The sequence below is a fragment of the Myripristis murdjan genome, chromosome 3 (assembly GCF_902150065.1).
Source record: "Myripristis murdjan chromosome 3, fMyrMur1.1, whole genome shotgun sequence".
Taxonomy (NCBI): Eukaryota; Metazoa; Chordata; class Actinopteri; order Holocentriformes; family Holocentridae; genus Myripristis; species Myripristis murdjan.
The window spans coordinates 45,991,843-46,017,794 of record NC_043982.1 but is presented as its reverse complement, the minus strand read 5'-3'; the positions used below and the strand labels follow the sequence as shown (position 1 = coordinate 46,017,794).

Genomic DNA, 25,952 nt, shown 5'->3' with positions numbered 1-25,952 from the left:
CTCAGCCGCTGTCTGTCTGACCCCGACCTGAACCACAGACAGAATAATCACATTTTTCCAAATGTGGACACGGCTGTCCCCAATTAACTGGTCATAACCAGTCATTAACTGGTCACTCACACACACACACACACACACACAAACACACACACACACACACACTGACAGTTGTTCCCAGGCGACAGCAGCGGTGTGCTTGCTCTGCTGCAGGTGTGGTGATGCAGGTGTTTGGGTGCAGCTCAGCTCAGCCTCAGTCACCTCCTGCATCCTGATTCAACACCGAGCACCAAGAGCCTGAGAGCTGAACAGTAGGATGTCAGAGAAACAGAGAGCAGTGTGTGTGTGTGTGTGTGTGTGTGTGTGTGTGTGTGTGTGTGTGTGTGTGTGTGTGTGTGTGTGTGTGTGTGTTGGGGGCAGGAGGAGGGGTGTGTACTCCCAGCACTGAACTCCATGATGTCAGAGTAAACACAGTGTGTGTTGAAGATGAAGATGTGCACACACACTGCTGCCACCTGTACAATCTAATCTAATCTAATCTAATCCAGCTGTTGTACCATAAAGTTTCCTCTCCTGCTGCCTGTAATGCTCAGCTTGTCTTGTTGTCATGGTAACAGAGGTGTTCATTCACTTCTATGTTTGGCATTGAGCTCATAGTTAGTGCTGCACTTTACTGACAGCTGAGTTGGAGCTGAGTGTGTGTGTGTGTGTGTGTGTACATATATATAATAGACATATACATGCAGCAAAATCGTTTTTTTAATTATTTTTTTTATCAAAATTAAGAGCCACAGGGTTATTTTCACTGTTTTTTTTTTTTAATCCATTCTGTGAGAACAGAACATGTTTCTGTTCGCCGTGCATCGGGCTGACGTTAGTTCAGCCGATGCAAACTCTTCTGCCGACACTGTGACATCACTTAACACTACAGCTGTTGCCATGGCAGCAGAAACCACCCAGAAATATTCTGATTTGCTGTGAACCAAAGGCTCACAATCAGTTTGTGTGTCTGGACCTCACACTGCCTCAGTGTGTGTGTATGTGTGTGTGTGTGTGTGTGTGTGTGCTGTCCTGTGACGCGGGCCGGCTGAAAGCTGCCTGCAGTGGCACTTTTCACTTCCCATCCGACCACAGAGTCATGAGGCCTGCATGACATTTGCTTTTCCAGAGAGAGTTTATCAGTGTTGTCATGGCAACAGGTAAATGTGACACGATGGACCCGAGCCAGTTGTCACGCCGACGGGTTTGTCTGTCCTGAGACCAGCAGCTCTGGCAGTCACAGAGAAACAAGTTGATTAGTGACCAGGGAGCAGATGAGGAACCAACAGCCAGTAACTAAAGCTTTACTAAACCTCAGTTAACTAAAGCTTTACTAACAGTTAACCAAAGATTTACTAACCAGTTAACTAAAGCTTTACTAACAGTTAACCAAAGATTTACTAACCAGTTAACTAAAGCTTTACTAACAGTTAACCAAAGATTTACTAACCAGTTAACTAAAGCTTTACTAACCAGTTAACTAAAGCTTTACTAACCAGTTAACTAAAGCTTTACTAACAGTTAACCAAAGATTTACTAACCAGTGAACTAAAGCTTTACTAACCAGTTAACTAAAGCTTTACTAACAGTTAACCAAAGATTTACTAACCAGTTAACCAAAGCTTTACTAACCAGTTAACTAAAGCTTTACTAACAGTTAACCAAAGATTTACTAACCAGTGAACTAAAGCTTTACTAACAGTTAACCAAAGATTTACTAACCAGTTAACTAAAGCTTTACTAACAGTTAACCAAAGATTTACTAACCTGTTAACTAAAACTTTACTAACCAGTTAACTAAAGCTTTACTAACAGTTAACCAAAGATTTACTAACCAGTCACCTAAAGCTTTACTAACAGTTAACCAAAGATTTACTAACCAGTTAACTAAAGCTTTACTAACCAGCTAAATAAAGCTTTACTAACCAGTTAACTAAAGCTTTACTAACAGTTAACCAAAGATTTATTAACCAGTTAACTAAAGCTTTACTAACCAGTTAACTAAAGCTTTGCTAACAGTTAACTAAAGCTTTTCTAACCAGTTAACTAAAGCTTTACTGACCAGTTAACTAAAGCTTTACTAACAGTTAACTAAAGCTTTTCTAACAGTTAACTAAAGCTTTACTAAACCTCAGTTAACTAAAATTTTACTAACCAGTTAACTAAAGCTTTACTAACAGTTAACTAAAGCTTTATTAACCAGTTAACTAAAGCTTTACTAACCTTCAGTTAACTAAAGCTTTACTAACAGTTAACTAAAGCTTTACTAACAATTATCTAAAGCTTTACTAACCTTCAGTTAACTAAAGCTTTACTAAACCTCAGTTAACTAAAGCTTTACAAACCAGTTAACTAAAGCTTTACTAACCACTTAACTAATGCTTTACTGACCAGTTAACTAAAGCTTTACTTACCAGTTAACTAATGCTTTACTGACCAGTTAACTAAAGCTTTACTTACCAGTTAACTAAAGCTTTACTAACCTTCAGTTAACTAAAGCTTTACTAAACCTCAGTTAACTAAAGCTTTACTAACCAGTTAACTAAAGCTTTACTAACAATTAACTAAAATTTTACTAAACCTCAGTTAAGTAAAGCTTTACTAACCAGTTAACTAAAGCTTTACTAACCAGTTAACTAAAGCTTTACTAACAGTTAACTAAAGCTTTATTAACCAGTTAACTAAAACTTTACTAACCTTCAGTTAACTAAAGCTTTACTAAACCTCAGTTAACTAAAGCTTTACTAACCAGTTAACTAATCCTTTACTGACCAGTTAACTAAAGCTTTACTAACCTTTAGTAAACTAAAGCTTTACTAACAGTTAACTAAAGCTTTACTAAACCTCAGTTAACTAAAGCTTTACTAACCAGTTAATTAAAGCTTTACTAACATTTAACTAAAGCTTTACTAACAGTTAACTAAAGCTTTACTAACAGTTAACTAAAGCTTTTCTAACAGTTAACTAAAGCTTTACTAACCTTCAGTTAACTAAAGCTTTACTAACCTTCAGTTAACTAAAGCTTTACTAACCAGTTAACTCAAGCTTTACTAACAGTTAACTAAAGCTTTACTAACAGTTAACTCAAGCTTTACTAACAGTTAACTCAAGCTTTACTAACAGTTAACTAAAGCTTTTCTAACAGTTAACTAAAGCTTTACTAACCTTCAGTTAACTAAAGCTTTACTAACCAGTTAACTCAAGCTTTACTAACAGTTAACTAAAGCTTTACTAACAGTTAACTAAAGCTTTTCTAACAGTTAACTAAAGCTTTACTAACCTTCAGTTAACTAAAGCTTTACTAACCAGTTAACTCAAGCTTTACTAACAGTTAACTAAAGCTTTACTAACAGTTAACTAAAGCTTTACTAACAGTTAACTCAAGCTTTACTCACAGTTAACTAAAGCTTCACTAAACCTCAGTTAACTTAAGCTTTACTAACCAGTTAACTAAAGCTTTACTAACAGTTAACTAAAGCTTTATTAATCTTCAGTTAACTGAAGATTTTTTAACTAGTTAACTAAAACTTTACTAACCTTCAGTTAACTAAAGCTTTACTGACCAGTTAACTAAAGCTTTACTAACCTTCAGTTAACCAAAGCTTTACTAATCTTCAGTTAACTAAAGCTTTACTAACCTTCAGTTAACTAAAGCTTTACTAACCTTCAGTTAACTAAAGCTTTACTAGCTGTTAGTTCCTCATCTGTTGTTCATCTGTTAGTAAACCTTCAGTTAAGTAAACCTTTACTCACCTTCAGCTAACTGAAGGTTTACCACACCGTGTGTAAATCTCCCCTACATTAGGCTTGAAGGGGCTCTCCCTTTTGGAAACTCAGTTTCGGGCAGCAGGCGTCCCGCCGTGCTGCTGTGGCCTGTGTGTGGAGGGATAATGTGCAGCAGGTAATTAGTGGTCGTATTGTTTGGACACGAAGCCGGAAGCAGCCGGGGCCCCGGGGGGCCGGCCAATAAGGATCTGAATACACTCGCCCACCCAAAGGTGACTAACGCTGAGTCACCCAGAAACAACGAGCAGACAGAGCCTGCAGCCGCTCAGACCGCAAAACCACACACACTGAGTCAGAGACCTGTGGTGTGTGTGTGTGTGTGTGTGTGTGTGTGTGCGTGAGAAATAGGGAAGCTCCTGATCTGTCAGTGCGCTCCACCTGAGGGGAGCAGGTCTGTTGTGTTTCTACTCATAATGGAGTGGCATCTCATCATCACCCTGGCAAACAACAATCTACATCACAACATGACAATATAAACAGTGAAATGAAAATGATGATACAAACAAATGTAACAAATGACAAAATGTATACCAATAAAACCAGCACCTTTAAACAGGAAGTGTAAAATGTGTGTTGTTGCTCTATATGTTGTCAGATTTCAACTGGATAACTGTGTGTGTGTGTGTGTGTGTGTGTGTGTGTGTGTGTGTGTGTGTGCAGCTGTCATCCCGCTCACAGACTCTGAACACCGGCTGCTGTCACTGCATTTCGCCACCGATCCTGGAAAAGACTGGGACTGGAGCCGAGACGACAACGACAACGGCAAGCTGGCCGGGTGAGGCTCACACACACACACACACACACACACACACACACAGATGTGAAACAGTAACATGCTTCCCTCACAGCAGCTTGTAAAAGGCCTGTAAAAGTATTCAGAGAAGGGAGTGTTTGTAAAGGTGATGATATTTTGCAGCTCGTTCTTCAGCTCGGTGCATGAAAGAAGAAGAGAGCAGTTCTACCCCGGGGACATTTAAAAGAATCTGAGCTGTAGATCTAGTAGATCTAGAGCTATAGTTGCTTGTATGAAAGGATGAAAACCTTGAGATGTAGATATAAATACAGATATAGGTTTGAGGAGGTAGTTTACCTTCAATGCCTCGGCGATAAAGAGCAACATGTGTGTTTTTAAGGACCAGCCTAAAAATTCATATAAAAAGCAGTGGTGTGTTAAAACATTTCTTCCTGCAATTGCCCTAATATGCCATTGTAACCTAGCAGAAAAAAAAGACCAAAAAGAAAAAGAAAACAAAACCCAGATGAGGCCAAAACTTTTTGAAGAGGTTAGCTTTTTCGATCTGCACATTAAAAGCCAACTTTCCACAGAGAGAGAGAGAGAGAGAGAGAGAGAGAGAGAGTGAGTCACATCTGGGGGAGGGACAGGAGAGGAGAGGATAAACAAGAGAGTCAAGTTTATTCTCATTAATTAGAAAATACTGAGAAAGAAAGAGCGAGAAAAAGAAGAGGAAGAGCTTAAGAGTCAGACTGTGAGTCAAAGTGGGGGGGAGCCCAGGCTCCATGTGGGGCTGCTGGTTTCTGGCAAAGATGGAGAGAGTGAGAGAGAGAGAGAGAGAGAGAAAGAGAGAGAGAGAGAGAGGGGTGGGTTGAATTTCGCCCTCAGGCTTGTGGCTGGCTCGTAAAACCCCGTTTCCTTCCAGCCAGGAGGAGAGTAAACAGAGAGGAGAGGAGGAGAGGAAGGAGGAGAATCCCCCTCTAATCAAACACTCATTATCCCGCCGCCTCTCGCTGATGAGCCGCTCCCTTTGATCACAGACGAGGCTCGCTGCTCGCTGCTCGCTTTAATGAGCTTTGCCGCGCACTAATTCACGAAATCTTACAGCCGGCTAATTCCTCCATGTTTGGGGGACATTTTTATTTTGAGTCAGGCGTCCCACGGCTCGGCCTCGCCCGGTAACGAGCGAGGAAAGTGCAGGGCTCGTAACGAGGCGAGGTGGAGCGCCGCCCGGCCGAGAGGTTCTTTAAGGTTACGCTGCAGCGAAAACAGCTGGCAGATCTGGCAGCAGGACGCTCAGCCAATATGAAAATAACCCGGTCGACTTGCCTCTCGGATGAGGTTCCAGGGTTTCGTCCGCCAGACAAAACAAACGCTTAGCAACGGTACAGTCAGGGGATCCTCTGCCAGAAATGTGGTAAGTGTTACCGACTGTTTTCTATTTGTTTTGTTTTTTTCTTTCTTTCTTTCTTTCACACAGCTTAATCCTGTCTCTGGAAGCCAAGCTCAACCTCCTGCACAGCTACATGAATGTAACGTGGATCCGCATACCCTCAGAAACAAGGGTGAGCACTTTTCCAGCATGTGGAGAAAGAGATGAAGGAGAGGAGCATCTCGTGCAAAATCAGAAAGAAAGAAGTTTGATAAATCAGGAGGGTACGGCGGTGTGTTAGGGCCACTGTGGGGCCCTGAGAAAAAAAAACTGAGAGTATAAAGTCACAAATTTACAAGAAAAAAACAGTGAAAACTAGTTTGTTCTCCTCCTGTTGGGATCCAGTCAGAAGGAAATCCTGCTGGTCTGAGTCCAGAACCCCAACCTCCTCCTCAGCATCTGGACTCTGAAGAGACGTTGCTGTGACTTGGGCCGATTCAGAAGAAAACAATCTGCTGATTCTGGGCTCAAATCAGCAGGATCTCCTTGTTCCTGAATCCCATGTCAGAGTAGAATTTGGAAAAGAAAGGGGGGGGAGGTTTTTCTCATAAATTTTTGACTTTATAATCGCATAATCCCACTCCCCCACCCCCCCTCCTGTCTTACAGCACTATAATTTTTACATATGGCTGTATAACAGTGGCCCTAATACGCCGTCGTAGGAGGGAGAGAAAGAAGATAAAAGATTTAATCAAATAAGACACAAATTAGCAAGGCGGTGCTCATCTTCTCCTCCTTTCTCTCCACAATCCTGCCTTTATTTTCTCCTGCTGTCCCTCTTTTTGTCTCCTCCTTATCCTCTCCTCCTCCTCCTCCGCTCCTGCAGGCTCCTCTGGCCATGCCGGAGTCTCCGACAGCCTCGGCAGGAGAGGACGTCCAGTCTCTGGCCGACTCCATGGACTCTGACCGCGAATCCGTCTGCAGCAACTCCAATGTCAACAACGGCAAGACTGCGGCCTCCGCCGCCGCCGCCGCCTCCTCCTGCAAGGACAAAACCCAGGAGAAGGAGAAAGCGGAGAGGCAGCAGCAGCGGAAAGACAAAGACAAGACGAGGACGGACTCTGTGGCCAACAAGCTGGGCAGCTTCAGCAAGACGCTCGGCATCAAGCTGAAGAAGAACATGGGCGGCCTGGGGGGGCTCGTGCACGGGAAGATCAACCGCTCCAACTCGGGCGGGAACGGGCGGAGCGTGGAGAACGGAGAGAACAAGACCAAGAGCAAGAAGGAGGGCAAGTCACGAAAAGACGGAGCCGGAGGAGGGAAGGAGGAGTCGGGCCAGTCGGCGAGCACCTCCTCCTCCTCCGAGAAAACCACCAGCCCCTCGCCCACGGAGAGGCTGCCAGCCATGCCGTCTCCCCTGCTGGAGCGGGACCGCGGCAGCCTGCTGGCCCGGCTGGTGGGCGACAAGGCGCTGAGCGAGCACTGGAAGTACAGCACCGACGTCAAGCTGAGCCTCAACATCCTGAGAGCCGCCATGCAGGGCGAGCGCAAGTTCATCTTCGCCGGGCTGCTGCTGACGAGCCACCGCCACCAGTTCCACGAGGAGATGATCAGCTTCTACCTGAGCAACGCCCAGGAGCGCTTCAGCCAAGAGCAGGAGCAGAAGAGGAAGGAGGCGGAGAAGAAGCCAACACAAGCGGCGGCGGCGGCTACGACCGCAAACGGTCCAGCAACTACAATGACGGTGTCGTCGGCAAAGAAGTCCGACCCAGAGAGCGCTTCAGGCAGGGAGAGGGAGAGAGAGCGAGAGAGGGAGAGAGAGCGAGAGAGGTTGACGGACAGGGCGGCCACTCCCACCCCTCCCCCCGTCGCCCCGCCTCCTGTCTCCTCCCTGCTGCCAGAAGGCTCCTCACCTGCCAAGCAGCACCACCAAAGCCATACCGCCCCGCCACACCTGGCGCTGAAGATGCAGGGCCGCCACAGCCCGTCTCCTCACAGCTCCCCCTGCAGCAGGAGGACCCTCCTTGGCTCCGCCCAGCCCTCGGCGCCCATACCGGTGTCGGCCCACTACAGCCACACCCCCCCCGTCCAGCGCTCCAGCGTCATCCACCTGCGGGAGGTCAGCGTAGGCTCGCCGCCGGCCTCCCTCCACGAGGAGCCCTACCGGCCCGTGGTGGGCACGCTGAAGACCTGTGCCACCTACCCGCAGCAGAACCGCTCGCTGTCCTCGCAGAGCTACTCCCCCGCCCGCATGTCCGGCGTCCGCACCGCCGGGAGCAGCGCCGCCGCCGAGCCATACAGCATGCCGGGAGAACACAAGTCCCACACCTACACCAACGGCTTCAACGCCAGCGACATCCGAGACTGCCTGGAGTTTGCCGATGCCGACTCGCCTCCCACCTGGGGCGGTGGCATCAGCGGCGGCGCGGCAGCAGACAAAACCAAAGGGAGGGGGGGGATGCACTGCCTCCAGCAGCGGAGGTGCAGGAGGGAAAACTGCTCCTTCTATGGCCGACCCGAGACGGAGAACTACTGCTCCTACTGCTACAAGGAGGAGCTGAAACGCAGGGAGAGGGAGGGCAAGCTGCACAGGCCGGCGTAGCGCCCGGCCCGGGCCGCTCTGCCCTCCTGACAGGAAGACAAACAGGACGACCGAGTAGCAAACAGGAAGTGCACGTGGTGCGGGGACAGGACACAACGGTAAACCCGATCCACCCGACTTCAGACCCAAGTCTCAGTTCCTGTCACTCCTGTCGCACCTTGGACACGACTGTCCGATCTGAAACGTCTTTCTTTGGTTTGCTAACAACTTTGGCCAGGACTCGCGTCGCCGTCGCCGCAGCGACCCGCCAACATCCTGAACCAACGCCAACATCCTGATTACATCTCCAAAAGTTCAGTTAGAGACTAGGACAGTTTTTCTTTGAGCAATAATGACCCCTCCAATCTGAATCCAATATTCTGGCCTGCAGCCTCTGGCCTGTATGCTCACACACACACACACACACACACACACACACACACACACACACACACACACACAGAGTTATATATGCACATGAACTCAGGCCACGTCCACATGGATACTGATTGTTTTTGAAAATGCAACTTTATTTATTGATTTATGTATTCATTAATTAAGGCGCACACATCCCGGTCTTGTGGATGTGAGTGTGTGCAGCGACGCAGCGATGTGTGTTCGCCACAAACGCTAAAGTCAGTCTGCATCTAAACATCTGAACCACGTCCAAAACTGACGGGAAAAGGAAGTGGAACGATCACAACGAGGCCGTCCACACCAAAAAAAAAAAAAGAGAGTTTTCCAAAAGTTGTGTTTTCGGTGACCAAAAGGTGTTTTCCTGTGGACAGGAGGTCCAAACACAAAGAAAGAAGTTGCCTTTTCTCCTTTGGACGTCGCCTCAGCCCCACTGTCACTCCCAGCATTAAAAAAATGCACTTTTTGATTTGAAAGTAATAACGAAAATGACTACAGGGTTAAAAGAAACGAGTGTGGGTTTCCATTTTCTTTTCTACCATATGATGAATGTTTTAATCGGCAAAGTGATTGTGTAGTCGTGTGAGTGTGTGAGTGTGTGCGTGCGTGTCTGTTACACACTCACTCGTGAATGTCCAAGCTGTGTGACACCGACTCACCTGGCCAAGGATGTTACCTGCAAAGACGGCGACCGAAGACTCAAAGCATCGCAGTCTGTGACCTTTTTATGTGACCGGCTCATAGACTCATACGTTTAAGTGTAAAATATGATTTTGTATTCATTTTAGAGTTTTACACGACTTAAATTATTGATTTGCACATTAGATACTGATGTACATAGAAACTGAGGAGAAAAAAAACAAAAAGGACAAGTGTGTTGTTCAGATGAAGGAGTTTTTGGTTTTGTCTGTCTGAAGACCGACAAAACGACTACAGGTTGTTGGGAATTTACAAGCCAAGGCTAATATATTCGTGTAAAATATAGAAAACAAAAAAATATTTTTATATGATTTTCACAAAATGCCATGAAGCAATATTTTGCGCTTATTTCTTACGGACACCATTTTCACTTTGGTAGGTTTCTTGGTAAGTTACTTACTTTAAGTGCACGGCCATAGAGGGACGGGGGGTTAGTTAGTGTGTGTGTGTTTGGGGGGGGGGGGCCTCTCTAAAATGTATTAAATTAAAGCTCCGTCCCAGTGATTTTCTGCATGTTCAGAGTTTAAGATCTACAAGATGTTCCTCTGCTCTCCTCCCAGAGCGAGCAGTGGGGTTTCAGAGCTGCCACATCACTCCTCCTCCCTTTCCTCCAGCCGCTGGTTTCCATTCATTCCACTACGATATGAACATGAACTTTCAGAGCCTTCACACTTTCTTCACTCCAGTTTTCCATCAGCCCAATAAAGTCCTCCACATGAGTTTTCCTAAAAGCAGCAGCACTGTTGGCTTTTCAGGACTTTTTCAAACCCTCCTCCTCCTCCGCCAGGGAAAATAGTCCCCGGGGAAACATTTTGCTTTCCACAGCCAATTATCAGCTGTGTGGTTTCTGAATGTTGAGAAGCAGAACATTATAAGGCGGCTGCTTCAACCACAGACTCACATTCTGACTCTGTGCTGTGAAATCTGTAGCTCCTGCAGGATTTGATAAATAGTTTGTTGACATGAAGCGAACATCCAGAATCACTGGGACGGTCCTTTAATGTTTGAGTAACTGGTCTGACACGTCAGCCAGATGATCAGACAGAAAACTATCGAACGTCAGAGCGAAATATGAGCATCTCATCATGCCGCTGTTCGATGCACGCCTCTCATGACGCTCCGCACGCCCTGCGGCCTGTTTCGCCCTGCATTTTGGAAAACGATCGCAGACAAACAAAACTCCCAAAAACGTGCATCCTGCGTTCGTGTCTCGTTGTCTGACAAAGCACATGGTCACTGATGTGCTGCAGCTGCAAAAAGCTTTTTTAGTGTTGAGGAATATTCTGTCCTGGCTGAGCCTGAGGGGTTGTGACATGCAGCTCATGTGCTGGGGTTCATCGCCCGAGGCTCGTGACCAGAGAACCTGAGCGGAGCAGAACAGACACTGAGCTCTTTGCTCATTTGGCTCCTTCAGAATAAAGTGCGTGCGGCGACAGGGCCCGTCCACCTCCTGCCCTGTGGAGAACTCAGACGACCTGCTGAGCTGTGGCTCCGATGGACTCGGCGTGGGCCTTCGGTTCACAGCAAATCAGCGTATTTCCAGTTGGTTCACGTTGCCATGGTAACAGCTGTAGCGTTCACTGACATCACAGCGTCAGCAGAAGAGTTGGTTTGAATAACTTTATTGAAACCTCCACGGTGACGTCAGCAGCAGCTGCTGTTGGTGGATCTCTGTCACGGCGTCACAGCAACAACCAACTCAAACCATCTGCTGCTGATAAAGTTATTTCAGAATGATCAGAACAGACTGACGTTAATCTGAGCTGATCAGCTGGGAGTTCATCCTGATGATCTGTGATGTTGTTGAAGAACGTTGTGACAAAGCCTCCAGCAACATCTGAGACTCAGCATTTAGTTGTTAGAGGTCAGATCAGCTGCTGCTGGACATCTGCTGCTCCACTGTGAAGCTGCACAGGCCGAGGAGAACCTGAGGAGAACCTGAGGAGAACCTGAGGAGAACCTGAAGGAGAACCTGAGGAGAACCTGAAGGAGAACCTGAGGGAGAACCTGAGGAGAACCTGAGGAGAACCTGAGGAGAACCTGAAGGAGAACCTGAGGGAGAACCTGAGGAGAACCTGAGGAGACACACCCAACTCCTCTGCCAATGTTGTGGCATCACTTGAATGTTTACAACTGTTTCCATGGCAACGTGAAGCACCCAGAAGTGCTCTGATTTGCCGGTTCTAGCTGCTCCTCTGGGTTCCACCAGCTGGAGAACAGACAGGCCATGAGCTGGTCTGAGCAGGAACGTGGGTTCTGCTCCAGTTCAGGTTCTGCGGTCGGAGTCTCTCTGCACACGAGCCGAGAACAGCCAACAGGAAGCCAGCTTTTTTTTTGTTGTTGTGAAAAGCAGCGTGAGCATGCCCTGTTTCTAAAGAGAAGTCCACGGTGTGTGTGTGTGTGTGTGTGTGTGTGTGTGTGTGTGTGTGTGTGTGAGACGGGTCGGTAGCTCTCAACTAACTCACCTTACTGTGCTAGAAACGCTCAGCTCTTTCTACTGGAATTAAACAATTGTAAGCATTAAACATTATGCAGTACTGAGGGACAGAGGTGTGTGTGTGTGTGTGTGTGTGTGTGTGTGCGTGTGTGTGTGTGTGTGTTCCTCATTCACACACTGGGAGCAGGCAGGTAAGCTGTCATGTCTCTTTCACTTTTCCCACCCACATTTCTCCAGATTTCTCAACAATAATAACAATAATAAAAAATAATAGCCACACAAAAATAAAAGATCATGTTCTGAGATTAATCTCAGAAGTCCAACTTTAATCTGTGCATTCTGAGATTCATTCTTAGATTCACACGACTTATTTATTAATTTATTTATTCAGTCAGAATTCTGAGAAAAAAGAGAGAAAATTTAATTTTAAATTTAATAACATTAAAATTGAGAAAAAAATAGAAAAAAATTGGCAACCTTTGCTAAAACTGGCACATTTACATTACAATTCTTAAATTTTTATTCGCACTGTCCCTGGTAAATAAATAAAATAACGTCAGAATTCTGAAATCAAAGCGAGAATTCTGACTTTAATCTGAAAATTCTAAGAAAAAAAAACACTCAAAGTTTTTTTTCTGAGACTTTTCTCTCAGAATTTGGACATTAATGTCAGAACTTATTTTTTACATGAATATTATTGTGTGTGGCCCTGATCCTCCTCTGCAGTCGGTGACGGTGTTTTTCAGCGTAACGACACGAGTCCCGCGCCGTAAATCTTCCCCACTGGGCTCGTTTACATCGTCCAAAAATAAAAAAAAATTTAACTTCAGATCATAAAGCGGTTCATCTGTGGCTGTTTTTCACGACAGTTGGAGGTGTTTTCTGATCCTCTGACTGCAGAACAACCCGTCACCGATGTTGCTTGATGTTGCTTTTATTCTCTGATTCGTAACATATTTAAAAAACAAAACTCTCAGTAGTGAATCTCACAATGAGCCCACAAACTTCAAAACCTCTCAGCCTCACAAATGGTTTGCTCCAGCCCTCCGATCGCCCCGCCGCGGTGTGAACGAGCTGCTGAAAACACCTGGTTAAGGTGAGGGAGAGGTGAGCGTTCGGGTTGGGAGAGGGTTTGTCCTAACGGTTAGGGTTAGGAGGAAGTTCAGGGTGACAGGACGTTAGCGAGCTGATTTTAGCAAATGTTTGCTCGTGTGAGTGAACACCGCCCCGGCGTGGATCTGAACCCCGGCTGGGTGGAGGTCGTGTTGCTGAGCCGTCCGCCTCACAGGGTTTACACAGCGCTGCTTACTCCAGTGCTTCTCAAATGGGGGTACAACTCCCCCTAGTGGCACGTTGGAGCACTGAAAGGGATACGTGAGGTTATTTAAAATGTTAATATAAAAAATATCAGTCATGCTTAATTTCTAAAATAATTAACCCATGCTATAATAAGTTCAATAAAACTGTAAATGTGAGTTTGATAAGTCACATGTTCTCCTCAGTTCTCCCTCTGGGTTCCTGAAGGTGTCAGATGTGTGTTTGAGGACGTTTGTTCACTCTGAGCGGGAAGACGAGACCAAACAAATCCAGAAAGTGGATCAGTGGTTGAAGCTGGAAACAAGGAGGAAGAAGAGAAGAAGAAGAAGCAGAAACACAAACAAGAGAATCAGCTCAGGGTCAGCTTGTTGGTCAGGAGGAACTGGGCTGGGAAATATTTCAGAGGAGAATATCAGTGAAAAAGGTTTGAGAGCCAGTGGGTTATAGGATGGAGACAGGTTAGTGTTAGCGGTACATTAGCTCTCTGTATTAACCACGACGTTTCCCTAACCTTAACCAAGTGGTTTTGGTGCTTGAACCCAACCAAACTCCCATGTAAGGCTAACATTAGCCTGCTAACGTTAACTATGACCTTTTTATTTACAGGACCACAACAGGTCACTTAACCTGAAAATATAAAATATAAGCTACAGACACCACACTGTATGCTAAACCAGGGGGGTTCAAAGTGGACTCCAGGGGCCTCCAGGGGTCCTTCAGAGGCCCCCAGGCAGGTCCAGAAATTAGAAATAGATTCATTTGACTGTAATTTAATTCACTAGAAACTGGATTTACTTGTCAGTGTTCAAGTCTGACGTCTAAACAATTTAACACGACACTGAATAAAATGTCTTTTCATATTTTAACTTCCATCACACATCATGGGTTGTGTGTGTGTGTGTGTGTGTGTGTGTGTGCGTGTGTGTGTATGTGTGTGCGTGCGATCTGAAATACCTCAGACTGTCCTGCAGGGGGAGATGTGCCCGAGGTTCGGCATCAAACTTCAGGTCTTTGATTTGCAATAAAGTGTGTGTGTGCGCCGTCGGTAGCTCTTCAGATTAGCTGTGTGTCAGTGTCTGTAGGGTTATGTGTAACAAAATAAATAACTACATCAATAAATAAAGCCAAATTCTACTTTAAAGTGTCCTCGTTTTGCCCTCCATTGCAATAATGAAGGTAGAGACCTTTGAAAATTGGAATCTGTCACCCTGTGTTGGACGGAGTCAACAGGACGAAGCTTCAGTGAGCTGAGCTGAGCTGAGCCGAGCCGAGCTGAGCTGAGCTGAGCTGAGCTGAGCTGAGCTGAGCTGAGCTGAGCTGAGCTGGGCTGAGCCGAGGGGCTGAGCTGAGCTGAGGGGCTAAGCTGAGCTGAGCTGAGCTGAGCCGAGCTGAGCCGAGCTGAGCCGAGGGGCTGAGCTGAGCTGAGGGGCTAAGCTGAGCTGAGCTGAGCTGAGCTGAGCTGAGCTGAGCTGAGCTGAGCTGAGCTGAGGGGCTAAGCTGAGCTTCGTTGTTCTGTTGTTTTTTATGGTTTCGAGGTGAGAGACGCTGTGAGGCTCAGACCCAGACCCTGAGCAGTCCAGACTGCAAGTGTTCATATCTGAAAATAAAAAACTCATCATTTATACCCGTGTCAGGACTCTGTGGTTTTTTTAACAGCATACTTTTTTTTTTTTTTTTTTTTTTTTTTTTTTTTTAATATGAAGTTATAATTATTTTATTTAATCTATTTTTCTGGATGTTTTTTTTATTATTTTGAAAACATTTTTTTTTTTTTTTTTTAGTTTTTAATCATTTTCAGTACCATAATGTTAAATACCAAATTCTTTTTATTATAATCTATTTTTCTGGATGTTTTCAATAATTTTCTCTAACAGAATTTTAAATACATAATCATAATTATTATAAATAAATCGTTTCATGCACAGTTTTTTAATCATTTTTTTGTAACCTTTTACTGAGTTCAGCTTTCAAAAGGTCAAAGTGGATCTGGTGACCCAGACGACCTGAAATGTAAATCTAGTGAACTGGATCCAGATTCTCTTTCCAGTGGTTTTATTGTGAAAAGTCAGCACCATTGGAGCAATGGTGCTGGTGGTGATGCTTTTATTGTGTGAGTGAGTTCTGTTTTGGAGGCTTCTCCTCCTCAGCTGGATCCTCGCTCTGCCTCCCTCGGGGCTAAACTGAGTCAATTTTCTTTTTTCATAATGTTTGGCAGACAGCGGTCACATTTAGAGTTGGTGAAGGTCGGCAGCTTCACTTTAAATAATTTCAGCATGTTGGCCCTCATACTTTCTCCTGAAGGCGGCGAGGAGGAGCAGCTCTGCCTCCTGCTGCTGCTCTGAGATCTGCCGTGTGGGAAGCCGAGCCCGTCTGTGTCTGCAGGCTTTGCTGACACAGAAAACACATCCCAGCCCAGTTTCTGCTTTCCTTTCAAAGCAGCGGAAGAACGGATCTTCATCCTCGGATCGGCCCCCGAGGCAGCGAAAACAAACGGCGCTAAGCCGGGATTTCACGGTTCGGCTGCTGTATGGGAACCGCGCTCTGTTTCTGGGTAAAAAATAAAAATAAGACGCCGGCCTGCCAAGCCGCAGCTCCCACGCTCGCGGTGCTGCTGGAAACACAGAGCTCTGCTCCAAAACGCCATATAATCAAGTCATTACCTGAGGTTTATCTTCTTAACAGATTATGTTGGGTGGGGTTTTTTCAGGTTTCATTTTGGAGTAAAACTTTGTGTTTACTGCACAGGACCAAAGATAATGTAGCATAGAGCTGCACTCAGTGATTCATATTTATCTGGAGCGTTTTATTAGGAACGTGTCTCCACGTAGTGCCACTTTTTCTGACAGTATGTCAGATATTTCTAATGTTCTAAATGTTATTGCTAAATGTGTGTTTTACTGTATCTTAGTGCTCTTGGTTTACTTTCTGTTTTGTTTTGTTTCTGTCTTCTTTTCAGCCTTTTACTGTCGTACTCATACTGTCACTAAAGCCTCTCCAGGGACAGGTGTACAGGTGTGCAGGTGTACAGGTGTTGTGTTAGCTTCAGCGTTCCTATGTGGCGTCTGATGGACAGTCTGGGTTTGGGGAACGCCAGGAGAACGTTCTCTGCCTCCAGGAGAACGTTCCCTGCCTCCAGGAGAATGTTCCCCGCCTCCAGGAGAACGTTCCCCGCCTCCAGGAGAACGTTCCCCGCCTCCAGGAGAACGTTCCCCGCCTCCAGGAGAACGTCCCCTGCCTGAGCGCATTGTGCCGACTGTGCAGTTTGCTGGAGGAGGGGTCACGCTGTGGGCTGGTGTTTCTGGGCTCGGCCTCGGCCCCTCAGCTCCACTGAAGGGAAATCTGAACGCTTCAGCTCACCGACACATTTTGGACAATTCTCTGCTTCCAGCTCTGTGGGACCAGTTTGGGGAAGGAAGGCCCTTTCCTGTCCCAGCATGACTGAGCCCCAGTGCACAGAGCAGCTCCATAAAGGCGTGGCGTTTGGGGTGGAAGAAGTTGAGCGGCCCGCACAGAGCCCCGACCTCAACCCCATCCAACACCTTTGGATCAACTAGAACAGAGACTGGGAGCCGGACCCTCTGGTCCAACATCAGAGTCTGAGTCTGCTGCAAAGGACCAACTCCATATTGATGCCTCTGGGTTCAGGATGGAGCTCAGAGAAGCTCGTGCAGGTGGAGGTGGAGGTGGAGGTGTGGAGGTGGGGTTGAAGGGCCCTGTGTCTGTGTCTGCCCTCCGTCCGGCCCTGCTGAGCTCTGCTGGCTCTCTGTTGTGGTTTCAGAGGGTTGAGGGACCAGAAGGCCACAGGTTTGATCCCAAACTGCCTCAACATGTTGCTGTCGTTCAGTTCTGTTTACCGGCATCTCGGCTCCAAGCGCGACCGTCACTCTGAGCCTCACAGGAAACGCTGACCACACGCAGCAGACCGCCGTCAGAGCCGGCGGCGGTGGATTCCTGCTGGAGTTTATACAGAACAGATGTGAGGAGCTGAGGCTCACACGTTCTGTTTGGTGCATAAAACTGAAAGGCCGCTGCGCTCCGGCCTCCGACCCACAACACAAACTCAACACGTCACACTACCAGTATTCATGAAGAAGAGTATGAATAATTAAACATCATTCCATTACAGAATATCACAAATTAATTACCAGTTGGAAAAATATCAAAAACAGATGTAGGCCTAGAAAACACCAAATACAGCAGTCCACTCTCCAGAATTTCATTACTATGATATTACTAAAAAAAACAAACACCTTATGTATTTTTTTTTTTTTTTTTTTTTTTCAGATAGTAAAATAAAACCTTTCAAAATACAAAGGCCCACCTGCTCACGGTCTCCTGGGGTTCAAAGGGTTAAAACGTACAAAATATGTGAAAACAAGAGGCAGCTCCATATCAGTAAGAGCTGATCAGCTGACAGGTGTGTTTAATGTTTTAAAGCTCAACCTGGAGGCAGAGAACCGCCCGACACAAAGCCTGCACGTCCTGCCTTAACACACACACACACACACACACACACACACACACACACACACAGGGTCTGTTTGCTCCAGACAGTGAAACCTGGAGATTAAAAAGTTAAATTCACCTGTAAGAGTGGAATGATCCAATCAGAACACAGCTCAGGTGTTATTCCTTCACCTGCACCTGCTCTCTCTCTTCACCTCTGCTACCTGTACTACCTGTATTATCTGTACTATCTGTATCTGCACTATCTGTACTACCTGTACTCCCTCTGCCGCCTCGACGAGCCTCCAGTGTCCAAGCTCATACTTATTCTGCTCTTATTTTGAAAGGCCTGTGCCATCCTGACGGTGCTGGCTGTGAAACACACAGCGACGTGCAGCTCCGTGCTGCTGGGCCTCCCTGTGACGTTAAGGATTATGCTTTATGTTTCTATACAGTATCATATATTTTAATATAATGTAATGTCACATAATGTAAACATTTATTCTCCATCCAGATTAATTTGTGGCCCCTGGACTGCTGTGCTCCAGGGCCCCTCCCCCCCCCCGTCCCGTCTGGACGCATTAAAACTCCATTTGATCGCAGCTGCTGACTCTCACATTGAGAACCAAACTCCATAATGAAGGGCCTGTGTGTCGGGCTCAGCCTGAGCTGTGTGTGTCGACGTGTGTGTGACGTGTTTCCCTCTGAGCCAAACAATGAACCTTCACAATGACTCGCATTCTTCTAGCAAAAAATACCATCTTCATCTTCATCTTCATCTTCATCTTCATCGTCAGCAGCAGCAGCTCTGCTCTCTAACGAGCCGACAGTCTCTCTCCCTCCCACACACACACACACACACACACACACGCACACACAAGCCTCACTCTGATCAAATGTGAGAATCAAAAGGAGAACTTTGTGTGGAGTGTGTGTGCACGTGCACGGCTGTGTCACACTGTGTGCACGTCTGTCTCTCTGCGAACGTGTGTGTGTGTGAGTGTGTGTTTGTGTGTGCGTGCTTGTGTTCCCATCCCTGTGCATATGCAGAAGGGTGAGCGTGGGTGTGTGCGCACGTGCGTGTGTGTGTGTGTGTGTGTGTGTGTGTACTGCGTGCGAGCGTGTGAAATACAGGAAGTTAAAGGGCGCTGAGTGGTGCAGATTGACGTGGGTGAGCGTTCACAGATGAACTTGTTGTTTTGACTCATCGTCTCACACTGGCTGCGGCTTTAACATTTCAAACGGTCTGACACGCTCACACACCCACACGGCTTTCAGAAACTTTTCAAATGTCACATCTCATGAAGAAGAAACTCGGCTCCACTCAGTGTGTGTGCTGCTCTCAGCAGCCAATCAGCTCGTCTCTTTACCGCCGCCGCGTCCAGGTCGGTTCATCCTCACTTCACTGTTTGTGTCCAGGTGAGAACAGAGGCAGTCCTATGTTCCCAGTCATATGTTCTCAAGGCCCTATGTTCCCACAGTCATATGTTCTCAAGGCCCTATGTTCCCACAGTCATATGTTCTCAAGGCCCTATGTTCCCACAGTCCTATGTTCTCAAGGTCCTATGTTCCCAAGGTCCTATGTTCTCAAGGTCCTATGTTCTCAAGGTCCTATGTTCCCAAGGTCCTATGTTCTCAAAGTCCTATGTTCCCAAGGTCCTATGTTCTCAGGGTCCCATGTTTCCCACAGTCCTATGTTCCCAGAGTCCTATGTTCTCAAGGTCCTATGTTCCCACAGTCCTATGTTCTCAAAGTCCTATGTTCCCAAGGTCCTATGTTCTCAAGGTCCTATGTTCCCACAGTCCTATGTTCTCAAAGTCCTATGTTCTCAAGGCCCTATGTTCTCAGGGTCCCATGTTTCCCACAGTCCTATGTTCCCAGAGTCCTATGTTCCCAGAGTCCTATGTTCTCAAGGCCCTTTGTTCTCAAGGCCCTATGTTCTCAAGGTCCCATGTTCCCACAGTCCTATGTTCCCAGTGTCCTATGTTCTCAAGGTCCCATGTTCCCACAGTCCTATGTTCTCAAGGTCCCATGTTCCCACAGTCCTATGTTCTCAAGGCCCTATGTTCTCAGGGTCCCATGTTCCCACAGTCCTATGTTCTCAAGGCCCTATGTTCTCAGGGTCCCATGTTTCCCACAATCCTATGTTCCCAGAGTCCTATGTTCTCAAGGTCCCATGTTCCCACAGTCCTATGTTCCCACAGTCCTATGTTCTCAAGGTCCTATGTTCCCACAGTCCTATGTTCTCAAAGTCCTATGTTCTCAAGGCCCTATGTTCTCAGGGTCCCATGTTTCCCACAGTCCTATGTTCCCAGAGTCCTATGTTCCCAGAGTCCTATGTTCTCAAGGCCCTTTGTTCTCAAGGCCCTATGTTCTCAAGGTCCCATGTTCCCACAGTCCTATGTTCCCAGTGTCCTATGTTCTCAAGGTCCCATGTTCCCACAGTCCTATGTTCTCAAGGTCCCATGTTCCCACAGTCCTATGTTCTCAAGGCCCTATGTTCTCAGGGTCCCATGTTCCCACAGTCCTATGTTCTCAAGGCCCTATGTTCTCAGGGTCCCATGTTTCCCACAATCCTATGTTCCCAGAGTCCTATGTTCTCAAGGTCCCATGTTCCCACAGTCCTATGTTCCCACAGTCCTATGTTCTCAAGGTCCTATGTTCCCACAGTCCTATGTTCTCAAGGTCCTATGCTCCCAGTGTCCTATGTTCCCAGAGTCCTATGATAGAACCTTGGGGACATAGGACTCTCATGTTCAGCTTCAAATGTTCAGATTCTTCGCTCAGATGTCTTTGATTTCAGTTAAAGACATCAGAGAACAACAACAACAGAAAACAAATAGCCTCTTGTGGTTCTCAATAGGAACTGAAAAGCACGAGTGTTTACTTACAGTTTTGGTTTCTCCTGCAGGGAAAATGCAGCGTTTCTTCTTCTTGTCCCAAGCTGACACAATGAGAACATCACAAGTCAGTTTGAAGTTGGTTCATTCTCCTGTGGAAACACTGAAACACTGCACACGCTGTGATTTCTCTATGCACTCTGAGATGCATTTGAATGTATTGACAATATAACATTTGATGGCCACACTCTCTGTGATTTTGTCAGGGCTGAACAAAAATGAGAACCCAAACGCACGACTCCAAACAAGAGTTCTAAAGAAAAGACTTTTAATAAGCAAAGTATTGTTATGACCCTGGCCTAGGGGCACCAGGGTCACACACGATGGTTGCCCTGCTCTTCCCACTCCCAAGTACACCAGCCAACAATACACTATTTTGAAGGCAAAGTAGCAGTTTTATTAAACTTCAGAGAGAGCACAGCCAAAATAATAAATAAAACCGCTAACTCAAACTCCCTGCCTTACCTGTTAGAAAACAAATTAAACAAAAGACAATCAAACTTACCTACCTCCTAATCTAAAGTAAAACAGGAGAAAAAGAACTATAACAAAAAGGCTTCTCCCTCCTACAGAGGACTGCTACTTCTCTCACTAATATTTACAGTATTTACAAAGGTGGTGACAGGGTCACCACAAAACACACAATGCTAAGGGCAGATAATTTTCCACTATTCAAAACCGATGTCTATCTAACACTCAAATCACAGACGCTGGAAATAGTTGGCTGCTGTCGGTTGGGAGTCAGAGAGTCAGAGACTGACGGCTGGGATCAGCTGGCATTTAAAGGGAATGATCAGCCAATCAGCGGCAGCAGCTCGGTCACGTGGTCAGCTGGGAGAGGCTCGCACACCTGCAGCTCATGAAAACAGACAGCTGATTTCTGATGCAGAGAGGGAGGGGAGAGAAAGAGCTGTCAGCACACAACAAAAAGTAAACACAACAGATACATGACCCCTGGTCATAACAGTATCAACTAAAATTCACAATACAAAGTAACAACTGAAATTCACTATGATAACCAAGAACGAAAGTAGCAACGGATAACTCTTAACAAGGAATAACTAGAACAAAAGGGCAAGGCAAAAGTATCAAATAAACAAGAGAACAAAACAATGACAAAACAAAGTAGCAACGGAAATACAAAACCTGACTTGAGACTTGACGTGACGTGACAAGGATCATGGACGTGACGTGACAAAGCAAGACGAAGCAGGACGAACTCGCACAGGACAAAGGGAAACACGGACTATATATACACACACAAGGTAATGGGGAACAGGTGGAAACAATCAAGGCGTGGCAGACAATCAGACTAGAGGGAAACACACAAGGGGAAGGGCAAGTGACCTGACACAAGAGGAGAGTGGGATATCAAAATAAAACAGGAAGTCACAAGACAAGACACAAGAACAAAACCTAACAAAACAAAACATAATTTTCATGGCATGACAGATTTTAAATGTGATTCTGCAATGTTTAAAGAAAAGTGACGAGGCTGTGAGGGGAAACAACGTTTGACTGGAATCTAAATCTACAGCTGTTGCCACGGCAACGTGAACCACCCGGAAGCACTCTGAATCACCGTGAACCAAAGACCCACACCGGCTCCACCTGCTCAGTGTCTCCGGTTTTCTCTGACCCTCAGTGTGTGTGTGTGTGTGTGTGTGTGTGTGTGTGTGTGTTTTCCATGTAGTGGTACGTGGTGGGTTCACACCCCGGTCCCAGTCCTTAATAAGTCCCCACCTGCTCTATGACCTGCACCAGGTGTGTGTGTTGTTTCTCCTGCCTCCCCTCCTGCTCTCCTTCTTCTGCAGAGCAGGAAGAGAAACGTGGCTGTGGAAGTTCAGCCTGACAGAAAACTTGAGGAACATTTCCTTCTGGCAGAGCAGAACACTGTGGTGCAGCGGCAGGTCGTATCTCGGAGAGAAAATCACCTTTTTAGATGAAAGTGACAGTGTGAGCTTCCTTTAAAGAGAAGACGCAGGCGAGGGGACAAAACGCTGATTAAATCATTCCTGCAGACGCGTCTCTACCTGAAAAGATTCGGCTGCTCTCAGCCCGGCGGAGCACGCGGTGTAAAACACAGCCAATCTGCCATGACAGCAGAAAGATTTCCTCCTCCCCGGCACACTGAGTCCTTTCAGTGACATTGGCAGGTTGCCTCGCCCCGCTCCCCGCTGAGATAATATATTCGCTGTGTGGCGAGGAGCCGCCTGCCCGCCGCTCTGCCCGGCAACAGAGGAAACAGTCAGCGCAGCTGTGTGGCCGCCGGTCCAAAGGTTAAAGCCCGTGTTGACGGGACGGGCTTGTGCAGCGGGACCACACCTTGGCTGCTGGGTGAGAGCCGTCCTTATGTTCCTGCCAGCGCGCCTCTCTGGGTGGGAAACACGTCACCTGATGTCCATAGGTGAGCTGATCGTATCAGAGTCAGAGTTTTAAAAAGGTTTTCATTTTCTGGACACCCAAGTTGACTCTCAACGCAGCGCCGACCCCCAGCTGCCCTGCCGGGGCGCGACATGGACACACACTCTGTTTGTGTTCAGCGTTTAAACACCGAGAAGTCTGACATCGATCCAGCATCACTCATCTGACCTTTAAATATATATTATATATATATATATTATATATATATTAATATATAGATTATTAAATATTGCAATAAAATTTTAAATCATTTAGTCAGAATCAGAATTTTTTTATATATATCATAATAAGGCTATATATAGTTTTCTTGCAATTTTTCTTTTTTCCCTTTTTTTGTGTTAATTTTGTTGCCATTTAATTAGTTGTTTCATTTAAAAGATTTTTGCTTATTTGCTCATCACTCTTTTCCCTGCATGTTTTTGAGAGAAATCCATTGAGTTTTCTGTGATTTCCAAGGGTGCAATTATTTCGATGTCATGTTAAAATATAGAATTTTAAAATATTATATTGTAAAATAATTTTAATTAGGCTGTATATAGTTTTCTTGTAACTTTTTGTGCTAATCTTCAAATTCTTTTTGAAGATTTTCTTGTCATTTATTCACTTTTTTCATTGTTTTCATTAAAAAAAAAAAAAAAAGTCATGTTCTGCATGTTATTGTGAGACATTAATTGAATTTGTTCAGGTTTCAAAGGGTCCAGTTGGTTTAATGTGATATTTGAACATGCAGGAGAACCCACACACAGGTGAGCAGGTGAGCTCGGCTGATGTAACGCAGTATTTGCCAAAAACCTGCAGAAAAATTACAAAAACATTATTAGAAAATTAGCAGAGCCAAGTCAGTATATTAGTAAAACCAGGGGCTGGGTCCAGACGCCTCTCACCAGGACTTCACATAATCTGATCTAAATTATCTGATGATAATCTCAGTAATAATCCACAGCAGATTTTATTCTGATGCCAGGAGTCGGTTTTGTGGTTCAGCTTCAGAGGCTGCTCTTCGTTTTGGTCGTTTCAGCGTTTCTGCTAACTGTAGCCGTCACTCTTTCCTAACATGAACCACGTAGCTAACTAAAGCTAAGTTAAATATTTGCATCCAGTTATTGTCAGCCACGTGTAACAGGCAAAATGACAGGGTTCTATGATGAAATGGTAAATTAATGATTAATGATAAATTAAGCAGGATGGATGAAAATCAGGTTAAGCCCAGCAGCTGTTTGTTTATCAAAGCTGCTGTCAAGAAACACAAAGGTCAACATGGAATGTAGAATTTTCTCTTCTTCTTTTTGTTGTTATTGTTCTAACAGTCTGTTGTCATCATCATCACCACTGTTTTTTACTTTACCTTTTCCCCCTTTATCTTCCCCCTCATTCTTTTCTTCTTTTCTTTTCTCACCGCTCCTTGTTTGATGCTTTGTTGTGTTCATCTCATATTCTCTGTGTGGTCTTGTTTGTCAGTGCACTGCAAAAAGTCAAAATCTTACCAAGATCATTTGTCTTATTTCAAGTAAAAATGTCTTATTTCTAGTCAAATTATCTCATTACACTTAAAATAAGACATAATCAGCTCAGAAATAACTTGTTTTTAGACAATTTTCACTTGTTTCAATTGAAATTTGTCATTGGCAAAATTTGTTTCTTTTTTTTTCTTTCTTTCTTTTTTTGGCCTTGTTTTCTTATTTTGCATCGGCCATCCTCACAAAATATCATCTGGAGTAAAAAAAAAAAAAGCCATAAAAAGGTACAACAGAGCAACAGCAGACCAGCATGTCCATTAATATCTTTATATTTCTGTATATATTTATGGAGCCGTGCAGCTGCGACATGGAGGTCATGGCAGCTCTGACGCAAAACAAAACGACGCTGTCTGCTTCCACTGCAGGCAACTTAAGAGACTTTTATTTTGAAGGCGTGTCTTTTATCTTGAAAGGGAAATATGCACCAGCAGAAGCAGGAAATAATTCATCGCTTATTCAGACATGAGATTGTCTAACGCCCCTGTGGGACCCTCGGTCTCCAAACGATGGAGTCAAACACAAGAGCTTTCAGACGTTTTCGCACTGCGGACCCCCGAGCTGCCTGTCAGGCAGCCGCAGAGCCCCCCCCCCACCCCACCACCACCTTAAGTTACTTAAATTTACCTTAAGTTACTGTTTTCCCGTATCAAGATATTTTTTTCACAAACAAACTCAAGACATCTGATGCTGATCCAGCAGTGCTGATCTGATGTGTACAGATATCATTTTGACCATCATTAAAGTAGTTTTCTTTTAAAAAAATTGTTTTCTATTTGTGCAGTTTTTTTAGTAATATGATAATTTTCTTGTACTAAAGGCAACACGCCGGCTGTTTCAGGCGGTAAATGTAACCTAGAAATGGAGGAAGAGCAAAATCTCGGGTTTGGATTGGTTTTGAACACAAAGAGAAGAATGCCAGTCGGGTTCAGGTCGGGTTCAGGTCGGTTTCGGGTTGGTTTCGGGTCGGGTTCAGGTCGGGTTCGGACAGAAACGTGTGTCCTGATCTGCTCTCTGGCTGCTCGTCACTCTAAACCTGTGAAACAGCAGCGGAGCGTCACGAGAGCAGCAGGGCGGCTCGGCTCGGCTCGGCCGGGCGGCGGCGGCTGTTGTATCAGCCCATTGAAGCTGCACACATAAAGCAGACAGTGTGTGTGTGTGGGCGTGTGTGTGTGTGTGGGCGTGCGCTCCACGCTGCAGGTACCGGGATACGTCTGGTTAGCGCTGACTCGGCTGAAAGCAGCACACTGTGGTGTTTCTGCTGGCTCCGCTCTCTGTTTGGACATCTGTGTG

General features: G+C 45.6%; 1 protein-coding gene across 2 annotated transcripts in view; it reads left to right on the top strand.

Moving 5' to 3' along the window:
• The window catches only part of LOC115356926 (OTU domain-containing protein 7A-like), a 41,547-nt gene extending 32,927 nt beyond the window's left edge, over nucleotides 1–8,620 (top strand). For both annotated transcript variants that reach the window (XM_030048225.1, XM_030048224.1), the window contains 3 exons: nucleotides 4,483–4,597; nucleotides 6,036–6,120; nucleotides 6,814–8,620. In XM_030048225.1, coding sequence (XP_029904085.1) covers nucleotides 4,483–4,597; nucleotides 6,036–6,120; nucleotides 6,814–8,529 — 1,916 coding nt within the window. In that variant the 3' untranslated portion in view covers nucleotides 8,530–8,620. The remainder of the gene's footprint in view (nucleotides 1–4,482; nucleotides 4,598–6,035; nucleotides 6,121–6,813) is intronic.
• Nucleotides 8,621–25,952: the final 17,332 nt, after the last annotated feature.